Raw genomic sequence first — 12,284 nt, forward strand, 5'->3', positions numbered from 1 at the left:
AAGAAAGGGTGGAGCAGGAAAGCAAGCAAGCATGCTATCAAAACATCCTCTTCCCATAGATATATCTATCTTCTGTTTTGTCAGATTAGGGACCATTTTGATATCATTTAGCTGTAATTGTCTCTTGAAGGCCCAGTCTCCAAATGCAGGGCTGTATAATTCAGTCCAAAATGAACTGTAACCTCAGGACAGTAATAATCAGCATGAAGTAGTACTTGTTGAAGGCAGAAAACCTGCTTACTTATTGTGGCCCCACATTATATGCAGATAACCAGATTTATTTTAATATACTGTTTTTGTAATAACTTATACCTGGACTACTTCAGGCGTCTACCATACATCTAAAACAACTATCGCTTGATCTAAGACAATTGTCTAAAACATGTCCTTAGAAACACAACAAATAGCTTTTGTCAATAACCTTTAAAAAGTTACTAGTCTTGGAAAAGAAAAGAAGCATCATGGAAAGGGAGGTATTGATCCCTGGCTTCCAGCGACCGCATCCTGTGATCTGGGTCTGAGTGATCAGTGAGGTAGTCAGTCACCTTCTCAGGGCCTCAGTTTCTTTGCATATACAGTCTATCAGTCTCTGCAAGTTACTTTTAAATTTTACTTATTTATTTTGAGATTATAATACAACTACAAACAACATTTCTCTTTCCCTTTCTTCCCTCCAAATTCTTCCATATGCCCTTTCCCTTTCTCCTTTGGACCTGTGGCTTCTCTTTTTACTAGTTGTTATTATATGTATATATGTATACATCCATATTCCTAAATCTAACTATCCATTCAGTTACTTGCACAGGTATTCTCAGGGATGGCTACTGGGCACTGAACCAACTGGTGTGTTGTCCCCTGGAGAAGATCACCTCTCACACTCACATCTTCTCTCGGTTGCCTATAGTTCTTTGTGTAGAGTTGCAGCCTTTTAGGCTTTTCCTCTTCCAGCCTGGCATGCCTATTAGTGTCATCCTCATTCAGCTCATATGTGGGCAGTTATTCTGATAAGACGTTATAGGTATAGTTTCTGATGTTACTAGGAGACACAATCTCAGCAAACTTCCGGATCCCCTGTCTCTTATGATCTCTCTGCCCCATCTTCCACATTGTTCCCTGAGCCTTAGGTGTGGGAATATTTTGTAGATGTATCCATTGGGACCAGCTCCACAATTCTGCATTTTTATTGGTTGTGGTCTCCATCTTTTGCAAAGATGTTTCCTTCGTGACGGCTGAAGACTTAGGGAGTAAAGTACTGGTTGTAGGTCCCCCTTCAAACAATAACTATGACTTTACTAGCACTGAATAGTTATATCTAAATTTCAAGTAACAAACAATTTCCCTCTTGAAAATGGTCTTAAGTCCAATTAGGGAGCTGTTGGTTACCACCAAGGCATGTGTGCCAATACTGCACCCTTAGGGTTGTCATGCCATGCTGGTCATAGATATGGCTTATAGGCATCATACTGGATACAAATTACTTTTCATGTATTGATCACTGGAGGTAACTATTGTATCAAGTAGACATTGTTAAAATTAATATTTAAACTTTATTATGAGAAAGTCTTAAGTATTCACACACGCTTCTAATAAAACCTGTAGATCTTTATGATGGTATTTTGTACTACCTATTTTATGTTTTCTTTTAAATTTATACAAAATAGATAAGCAAACGTAAATAAATATTCTTAATGCCATTTTTAAAATTATTCAGGTCCTCAGAGTATATTATGATCGCCTTTTGGATAATGCTGACAGAAGCTGGCTTATTAACTACATACAAGAAATTCTGAAAAATTACATGCAGGAAGATTTTCATGACCTATTTAGAAACTTGGATTTCGATAACGATGGCACTGTAGAAGAAGATGATTTAAGAAGTTTAATGTTTTGTGATTTCCATGATCCTAAGAGGGAAGATTTTGGCTACAGAGAAATTGCAAATGTGGATGCTCTCAGGGTGATTGTAGAAGGCCATCTAGAGGAATATAACAACATGAGCAAAAAACCAATGAACCTCGTCTTATTCCGATTTGCCATAGAACACATAAGTAGAATTTCTCGAATCTTGAAGCAGCCGCGAAGCCATGCCCTCCTGGTGGGGGTTGGCGGAAGCGGGAGGCAGTCAGTCACCAGGCTTGCTGCACACATGGCTGATTATTCACTTTTCCAGGTGGAAATCTCCAAGGGCTATGGTAGCCATGAGTGGCATGAAGATCTAAAAGTGATCTTAAGAAAATGTGCGGAAGGTGACATGCAGGGGGTCTTCCTGTTCACAGACACACAAATAAAAAGAGAGTCATTTCTAGAGGACGTCAACAATCTCCTAAATGCCGGGGAGGTTCCAAACCTCTTTGCTTTAGATGAGAAGCAGGAAATCTGTGAAAAGATGCGTCAGTTAGATCGCCAACGGGATAAAACCAAACAGACAGATGGGAGCCCCATAGCTCTTTTCAACATGTTTATTGACCGCTGCCGCAACCAGCTGCACGTGGTCCTGGCCATGAGTCCCATCGGAGATGCATTTCGGATTCGTCTTCGGAAATTCCCTGCTCTTGTTAACTGCTGTACCATTGACTGGTTTCAGGTATTTCCATGTAAAATTTAGGCAGAGTCCTCCAAATGTTGAATCTCCAGCGTTACCATGCAATATTTTATAGACTCCACCTCAAAATGTAGACCAGCAAAATCTTTGATTTTTATCATAATGTGTCATATGCAGTTATAACGACATAAATCATTACAGGATATTATCCATTAATATCAATATACCACAGAACAGAATTTTAGGATTAATCTGTCATTATATCAGGATCCTGATAGGAAGCACCATAATTGAAGTCCTAGAGGGACTGGTCACAGAAGCACTGTATGGGGAAGAGAGCCAAAAGGGCATGATGGGTGGACATGTAGAACTCAGACAGACACTCCCACCTCTGGCTTGTTCCACTCTCTGCCCTATTTACCAAACCCAACAAAAATCAAAAGGAAAAACACTGTGGGAATTTTTACAGTAGAGCTTTGTCTCAGAAAGCACAGACTAAGACCAGAGAAGCTATGACAAAGATGGGGGAGAAAAGCAGTAAAAGTGTAAGAACTCAGATGCCCCTAGGCTTCCCATGGCTCCACAGAGCAGCTCGCCCACTTAGAGTGCATGTGCGGCTGTAGCTGAAATCCTGTATGTAGATCTGACACAACCATTTATGATGCTGGAAATTTGCATAGGCTCTATGCCTCTATTGTCTCATAATTTATTTCAGGCGAGCATCCTTTGCTCCCTTCCTTGTTGCTTTGTACCTACTAGGTAATATTGTAACAATGAGAGATGGGGTGGTACATGCAGAGAGCCAAGGCTTTCTACAGACACCCTTTAAAAGAAAAAAAAAAAAAAAAGCAAAACAAAACAAACGAACCTGACCAGGACCAAGAGCATGGAAGATGCGACCTAGTAAAAGGGGGCTGGGTGGAAAAGAAGAGATTAGGATAACGGGAGTAGAGGAACTCAGAGGGAATTGTCATGGTTGAGGTCAGAAAGTCAGGAAGGGATAAATCAGATAAAAATTTGCAAGTTGGTTGGGATCTTATCACATGTACACTGGGAGGACTTCCTGAGTTGTACTGGGAAGTGTGTTATGAGTGTGGTTTCTGTTTTGAAAAGACATTTTGTGTCTTTCTGGAGAATGAAGGCAGTGAGGGTAACACTGGAACATACTGGCTAAAGATAACAAAAATGTGAGTGAGGATGCGGTGGTGTGGAAAGAAGGAAGAGTTTGGATGTGATTTTAGGGATGAGATGCCTGTAGAATTTTCTCGTAGAATACATAGAGGTCTGGGGAAGAGGAGCAGAGGAAGGATGATCCCTGTGTTTTGACTCAGACACATTGATGACTGATGGTGATGTTTGCTGAGTTGAGGGAGAATACAGCTCTGATGGGGAGGGAGGAATTGTGGTTCAGGCTTGTTGACATTGAGGTGCCTGTGAGCTATCCAAGAGGTACCTAGATTGTAGTCATTTATGTGACTCTGTTGTTTCACAGGAAAGTATAAAAAACGAAAGGAGAATTAAATGAAATAATACTTAACATATACAGGGAAACACACATTGAATTGAGATTCCCTTCCCCTTTCTGTGTCCTGTTAACACTTGGGAACAACGTCTCTAATCCCAGAGTAAACTGGAGAGAGTGGCTCCTACCCTGGCCGCTGTCATTTTGTCTTAAGCAGGCAAGGGCAGGAAGAAGATTCTTCATGAGCATGTCTTTCCCACTTAGTGCCCCAAACTATTCCTCTCTGTCTCCAACCCACATATTGCAAAAGGCCGCAGCAGTAACAGGATCATACTATTGACCTTGATGAATTGCTAAACTATTCATTTTAAATTTAGTCATGGCCAGAAGATGCACTGGAAGCAGTTGCTTCACGGTTCCTGGAAGACATTGAGATGTCAGGGGAAATCCGAGAAGGCTGCATTGACATGTGTAAAAGCTTCCACACTTCTACTATCAACTTATCAACATCCTTCCATAACGAACTTCAAAGATATAATTATGTGACTCCCACCTCTTACCTGGAATTGATCTCCACCTTCAAACTGTTGTTAGAAAAGAAAAGAAAGTAAGGATGAAATGTTCTGCCTTTAAGTAAGCAATGAAAATTTAAAAATGTTTGTACAAAAATGACATAATAATGCTGCACCCAAATGCTTTGCCTATGAATGTACTGTTTTACTAAAGCTGAGAGTCAGTGCTTACAGAGTCTGAGGATGGGAAGCAGTCTATTCTTGGGTGTAGCCATGTTGCTAGCACCCCATAGATTTATTATTGCATTTACTGCAAGACTGGAGGTATCACTGGGGAGATGGCTGTACAATCATAAGGATCTTAATTGTGATCCCCAGAACCCCAGCAGGGAGCAGACACTGGGCATAGCAGCGTGTGTTTATAATCCCAGTGCAGGAAGATGGAGATAGGCCGACCCCTGAAGCTTGCTGGCCAGCCAGCTTTACTAAGGTGGATGCTGTTTGAGGAATGAGACCCAAGTTGACCACTGGCTGCAAAATACTAATACACATGTGCACCTTCAAGAACATGTTCCTCCCCCCCACCCCCACCCCCCCATGCAGAACATGAGGTGATCCCTTAAGGGCAGTGGGTAAATCCCTAGGATTCCTTGACAATGATGTTGAGTGAGGATCATTTAAGAATGGTGTTTTTTCCCTTTTATTAGGAATAAGCTGATGGATAAGCCTTCTTTCTGGGATCTCTACAGCCACAATCCCAGAGGCTGCCGTTCAGTTTTTAGAGCTTGCTTTTCTTCTCTGCTAACCTCCCATTTGAACATGTCAATACAGAGTGCAAGAAGCAAATGCTATAGCCAGTGTCAACATGAGTCTTTCAGAGAAAGTGATCTCAAACTTTCTTTAGTTGTACTTGAAATGCACTTGAATTTAAAAGTTACTAACATTAAGACCAGATGTTCAAAGTTTAGAAAGTGTTAGTAAACTATGCTACAGCAAGTGTCAACACGAGTTTTCAGAAAAGGTAACCCTAGACTTTCTTTCCAGCTCAAAATTTAAGAGTTGGAATGCATATTCTAAAAATTAAAGTGGATTAACATTAAACTTGAAAGTTGGAAATTTCAAAAATTTTAGCAGTGTCCCTTAAGAAAGCCTTCAACCTCAAATGCTCACTAAAGTGAATTCTATATTGTATTTATACTTTTTGCCAAGGGAAAACAAGCGACACTTTATTGAAAGGCACAATAACATTTCCTGCAGCAGGGAGCCTGATAACTTTGCATTTTTACCCTTGATGTATTTTTATCTTGGTTTTAACAAATCAAGTTTAGTTACTTAAATAATTTATGAATGTAGTTAACCAAACTTATCTGTACTGTGAACCATAAATTATACATTATAAAGTTCTAAAGATTTAAAAAAAAAAAAAAAAACCCTAAAAGAGAGATCATAATCTATGGCTCAATTACATTATATTTACAATGGATTCAAGACTATTAACCTAACAGAACAAATTCTTTTAAATATTAAAAAAATACTTAAAACAGATTCTTTAACATGAAATATTAGTACATATTTCCATAATTAAATTCACAGTCTCCCAGTAGCCAGCTCAAGAGCATAAGTATTTTGAAGTCTTGTTTCTCATATTGAACAAGACACTTACAGGGCATTGCTTCTGCCCCACTAGGGGTACTGATTGCTATCCTCTCCCAGGCTGAGCTGTCTTGGTCCCTTTGAGCCATATACTCTAGTGAGTCTTCCCATTAGTAAATTTCCCATCTGTCTAATGAAATCTTCAATTCCTACCCAAGGCTGCTATTTGGATTTGGCTCTCAAGATTCTTTACCTAAAGTGTTCTTGCATGTTCTCTTTGATTTGCCTATGAAGGATGACCATAATTTCTCAGGGATTAAATTTTGGATATCATTCATGAACAAGACTCTCTCTTGTATACTCATGGTATTTAAGGTTACCCTAACTGAAAGCATGGCAAAGCTAACAAGACATGAACTGATGGGAGGGTGGAAGAGTCATGGCTTTCTGTGCATCTCAAATGTTCTCGCTACCCTTTCAAGTTTTTTTTTTTTTTCAGTTTCCCTTCATAATTTCCAGCAAGTTAATTTTTAATATTTATTTTTACATTTTGATTAAAATAGAATTATATCTTTTCTCCCTCCCCATTCCTCCTTTCTTTCAATCTCTCCTTCTCAAATTGATAGCCTCTTTTTCTTAAATTATTGTTTTATTCAAACACATATGCACACACACAAACACACGCACACAAATATATGAGTACAACCTGCTGAGTCTATTTTTGTTGTTTGTGTGTGTGGTTGCAGGGATGACCGTTTTGTGTTAGACAAACAGTCAGGAGCTCATTCCTAGGAAAGACTAATTCCCCCTCTCTTGGTAGTTGCTGATATTCCATGACTCCAGTGGGGTCCTATGAGATTATCCCCTTCCATGTCAACATTGATATTCACATTGCTTTTGTTCCAGTCTTGGTTTATGTAGCTCTTTCTAAGAGAGATGGCCTCATAACAGACTTCCTGGTATCCTGGCTCTTAGAATCTTTCTGCCCCCTTTTCTCTGATGTTCCTGAGTCATAGACACAGGAGCTATATCTCCGATGTATCTGTCCAGTGGGGATGGGCTCTCTGAAATCCACTGTTCTTTGTATCATGTCTTCTGTAATTGGCTTGATTTGCTGTACAGAGAAGCTTCTTTCAATATTCTAGCAAATTAAAATTTTAAAGTTCTCTTTTAATTTCAACTAGAATTCTTACCTTGTGTTTTGTGGTTGTTTTAATTGCTTAAATCCCAGATCTCTCACTAGCTAGTTATAACAGGAAAACCAAGTCATCGTGTCACCTAACCAAAAGTCAGTACTTAAGTTATCAAAGTGTCACCTGGGATGAGTGCTGTTACTGTCTCATGCTGGCAGGAGCAAAACCTCTGTAGAGTTCCAGGCTTTGACAGGAGCCAAACTCACACATAATACAGGACTGTACATAGATCTGGTGCTTCTGTTCCTATTTTTGTCAAATATTTTACTTTGTAAGAGGGAATTCAACACATGATAGAAATGTGCATTTCTGACTTTCTTTTCCTTCCCTATCACAGCCTTGCCAGTGCTTGGTTTTGTTTTTCCTTCTTTGGGTTGCTTTGTATATGATAAGCTGGGGTCTTTTGTATACCTCAAGCTAGGCTACTTTGTAAACCTCAAGCTGGGCTACTTTGTAAACCTCAAGCTGGGCTACTTTGTAAACCTCAAACTGGGCTACTTTGTAAACCTCAAGCTGGACTACTTTTGTATACCTCAAACTGGGTTACTTTGTATACCTCAAGTTGGTTTACTTTCTATACCTCAAGCTAGTGTCTGACTCCAGCTACTTTCTTGATTTTTGAAATATATCACCTTTGAATAAATGTAATATTTTAAAATGAATTGTTATAGATAAGGAGATTTTTTAAAGCAGAGAACATACATGAACAAGCATTTAAGAGAATATTAAAATAAAAATTTAAAGGACTAAAATTATTTCTAATCAGTTATCATTCCTTTAAAAATCACTTTGCATAAAAAGTATTGTTTCAGTATCAATCTCCTTTTGTCCTAATTTTTTTTTTTTAAAAAATCCTATTTCAAAATGTAATTTAAATACATTTTAAATACAGGTCTCACTGTGTACCCTAGGCTAATGTAGCCCAGCCTGGCTAGCATCAACTTCCTAACAGCTAGGAAGATGTAATAACTTTTGAATACAGTTTCATCTATGGCCATATTCAAAATATTTTGGGCATCGGGGTCTCTTTGAAGTAAGTGACTATTACAAGAACTATAGTATTACTGGAAGCAGCTCACTGTGGAGACTAATGTTAGAGGGAGCCTTCTTATTTTTGGCACAGAAGGCTCTATTGCCTTGTTATCAGTGTTCTTATTTATTCTCGGAGCTTTTGTTATATACACAGAGGCACTGAAAACACAGAAAGAACTGAAATATACTGTTTGGTCATAACTGTGTACAATCCAGAGTTGTTTTATTCATGATTTTGTATTTTTATTTTTTCACACCTAATACCTGTGCAGGACTTTTAGACCACACCTTTAGTTACTTCAAAAGGGGTGAAAGACTCAAGAGTATGCAGGATGTCCCTTGATGCGATAAACAGATCCGCGCATCTCATGTCATTTCATCTGTTTGCTTCCAGTGAAGTGATGAAAATGAAAAGGAGATACGAGGTGGGTTTGGATAAACTGGACTCCGCTTCGTCTCAGGTGGCCACCATGCAGAGCGAGCTGGAGGCACTGCATCCACAGTTAAAAGTTGCCAGCAGAGAGGTAGACGAAATGATGATAATAATTGAGAGGGAGTCCATAGAGGTTGCCAAAACTGAGAAGATCGTGAAAGCTGACGAGACAGTAGCGAACGATCAAGCCATGGCTGCCAAAGCCATCAAAGATGAATGTGATGCCGACTTGGCCGGAGCCCTACCCATCCTAGAGTCCGCACTGGCTGCCCTTGATACCCTGACCGCGCAGGTAAGAGCTGTGCCCCAGGGCTGAGGCTTTGCCACAGTGGGGGGGCGGGGGGAACCATGATAAAGACATTTTTAAAAAGGGACAAAGCTGCCAGTTGACACACCACCACCACCACCACCACCACCACCACCACCACCACCACCACCACCCACCACTAACGCTGCCGCCACCACTGACCACACAACCGCCCCCACTAGTTCTACCTCTTCTTCCTGCTCCACCTTTCTCCATCATGGTGGTTCCTTCCAGAGCCTTGTGCCACACCCCCACTGTAAGTTCTCATGATTATTCTTTTGTTGTTTTAAGATTCCCTCCCAATTGACTTGTCAAAATTCTTGCCATGATTCTGCCATTGCTGCAATTTCTACCCAACACAGAAAACTTCTATACCTTAAGGTACCTTAAAGACTAGTTTGAAAGACTGAACTTGTTAATATGACTACAGTGGATGTGCAAGCAGACTTTATTTCTATTAATAATAAAACATCGCTTTTCAAGGATATCACCGTGGTGAAGTCCATGAAGAGTCCCCCTGCTGGTGTCAAACTTGTCATGGAAGCTATCTGCATATTGAAAGGAATCAAAGCTGACAAAATCCCTGACCCAACAGGTTCAGGGAAGAAAATTGAGGATTTCTGGGGCCCTGCTAAGAGACTTCTCGGTGACATAAGGTTTTTGCAGTCACTTCATGAGTACGACAAGGACAATATCCCTCCTGCTTATATGAATATTATAAGGAAGAGTTATATCCCCAACCCAGACTTTGTTCCAGAAAAGATTCGGAATGCTTCAACAGCTGCAGAAGGTCTGTGCAAGTGGGTTATCGCAATGGACTCCTACGATAAGTAAGTGCACAGAAGAAACCTGCCTGGGGTGTTGGATTTGCCCTCCCACTGAGATAGACAAGAGAAAGCTTGGAGCCCATGTAAGAAAAAAAGGTTGTCAGAAAACATCTGTCTCAATTGCTGCTTTTATTTTTTTTAATTTTAATATATATATATATATATATATATATATATATATATATATTTTTTTTTTTTTTTTTCAAGACAGGGTTTCTCTGTGTAGCCCTGGCTGTCCTAATACTCACTCTGTAGACCAGGCTGGCCTCGAACTCAGAAATCCACCTGCCTCTGCCTCTGCCTCCCAAGTGCTGGGATTAAAGGTGTGCGCCACCACCGCCTGGCTCTGCTTTTATTTTTACTAGAGCCCAAACTGTAGCAGTTAAAAGTAATATGTAATTTAATGATCATTAAAGTTTTGGGAGTTAGGAATACTCTTTGCTAAAGCTTTTGTTTATTTACTATGTTGAAAAATTAAACTGAAGAAGTACTAAACTTTTACTAAGTCACTTAAAAATAAAGTAATGTCGTGGTAGTAAAGATTGATTTTTTAAAATATATCTTACACATGTAAATTTTATTTAAAATAGGGAAGCAGTTGGGGTGCAGCTGCATGGTAGAGAAGTTGCCTGGCATGAACCAGGACACAGCACGAGGACATACGGGTATTTGGGCTGGAGAGACAGCTCAGTCTGTAAAGTGCTTGTCTAACTGCACGAGGATCCATGTTCAACCCACTGAAGCACATAAGAGAAGCCAAGCATGGTGGCACTAACTTAAAATCTCAGCACTGGGCAGGCAGCGATAGGTGGAGCCTTGGAACTTGCTGGCCAGCTATCTTAGCCTATGCTGCAAGTTCCAGGCCAGCTGGAGAGACTCTGTCTCTGAGGGATGACAGCTCCTTAACTGCTCTCTTACCCCAAAAGTCTTAACTATCATTTTTCACACTTTGTATCAGATTTGATTCTTAGATGAAATATGGATTCCACAATTAGGTGTAAATTCTGCATAAAGAAGTGTCTTAAGTCCTTGCAAAGAGTTTTTAGAAGGTAGATTTATGTTACAAAGCTCCTTATGTTCGGAGAAATTTAATTTTCCAAACTGTTTTGTAGAGTGGCAAAAATTGTAGCTCCCAAAAAGATAAAGCTGGCTGCAGCCGAAGGGGAGCTGAGGATTGCAATGGAAGGCCTTAGAAAGAAGCAGGCTGCCCTGCGTGAGGTTCAGGACAAGCTGGCCAGGCTTCAAGACACACTTGAGTTGAATAAGCAGAAGAAAGCAGACCTGGAAAACCAGGTAGGTGCTGACAGTTGCAAATGTAAGCCAAGATTATCACTTTGGAAACGAGAAAGACATTGTGACTAGCACAAAATTTGTCAATCCCGTTTTCTTCCGGGCCATGATTAGGGTGTTAGGATTCCAAGGCCAGACCTACCCAACACCTGGATCTACATGGCCCTGGAACTTGGAGTGGCTCTGGCATTTAAAACATGATCACGTGACTTTAAACATCAGTCTTGGCCACAAAGCATCAGTCATTCACTTTTCACCCTTCTGAGACCGCCAGTCTTCTTGGGCTATTGGCAGGAAGCCAAAGCGCAGAAAGGCCAAGCCATTTATTCATGGACAACCCAGCTTCTAGTTGTTGTCCCTGGCCTGAGCCAGTAACTCACTTTTCTTGCCTCTAAGATCTGCCCTGTAATCTGTATTTGAACACACATAAGACATTTCATCAGTCTTTAAGACTTAACCTGTTAACTGGCCATGGTTACATTTTATTTGAACAATACAACCACTAGGTAAGTATATAGTTGCTCACTGGAAACAGTCATCAACTTTGCTATGTTTTTGAAATCTTTAGGTTTTTGTAAAAAGAAATGTTGGAAAATATAAAACAACATGCATATATTTATATTAAATATCTTTTCCTTTCTTTCTTTCTTTCTTTCTTTCTTTCTTTTCTTTTCTTTTCTTTCTTTCCTTTGAGGAAAAAGAAGTCACAAGAGTATTTTCTTTAGGGTTTTCCAGTGGTAGCATTGTTGTAGTCTGAGATCTGATCCATTTTGTTTTGAGCAATGTTGAAGGAACAACAGATAAGGAAGCCTGGAAGGGGAAGATCCTTTAAGGTGGGAAACCTGAATAACAAAGGTTTAGTTTGGGAAACATCAAAATTATCACCCATTACAAACTTTGTGCTTTTTCAAGCCTATCTGTAGGTGAAGTAATGTTTTACATCTTTTAATTTAAAAAAGCATTTAGTCAGAATGGCTTAACCTCCACCTCCTATTTACAGTTCTTAACCACAGGCTCCAAAAGTATGTCAAAGAGAGAATATTCTGGAAGCTGTTTACGTTATAGGACCAGGCATTTGAAAACAAAACTGAAC

At 39.8% G+C, this 12,284-nt stretch overlaps 1 protein-coding gene across 1 annotated transcript in view; it reads left to right on the forward strand.

Annotated features, from left to right (window-relative positions):
- The window catches only part of Dnah7 (dynein axonemal heavy chain 7), a 256,781-nt gene that overhangs the window by 138,589 nt on the left and 105,908 nt on the right, over positions 1-12,284 (forward strand). The window contains exons 41-45 of the mRNA XM_034497949.2: positions 1,712-2,584; positions 4,382-4,611; positions 8,729-9,059; positions 9,558-9,904; positions 11,014-11,194. Of these exons, the coding sequence (XP_034353840.1) occupies positions 1,712-2,584; positions 4,382-4,611; positions 8,729-9,059; positions 9,558-9,904; positions 11,014-11,194 (1,962 nt within the window). The remainder of the gene's footprint in view (positions 1-1,711; positions 2,585-4,381; positions 4,612-8,728; positions 9,060-9,557; positions 9,905-11,013; positions 11,195-12,284) is intronic.

This window comes from Arvicanthis niloticus, chromosome 3, assembly GCF_011762505.2.
Source record: "Arvicanthis niloticus isolate mArvNil1 chromosome 3, mArvNil1.pat.X, whole genome shotgun sequence".
Lineage (NCBI taxonomy): Eukaryota > Metazoa > Chordata > Mammalia > Rodentia > Muridae > Arvicanthis > Arvicanthis niloticus.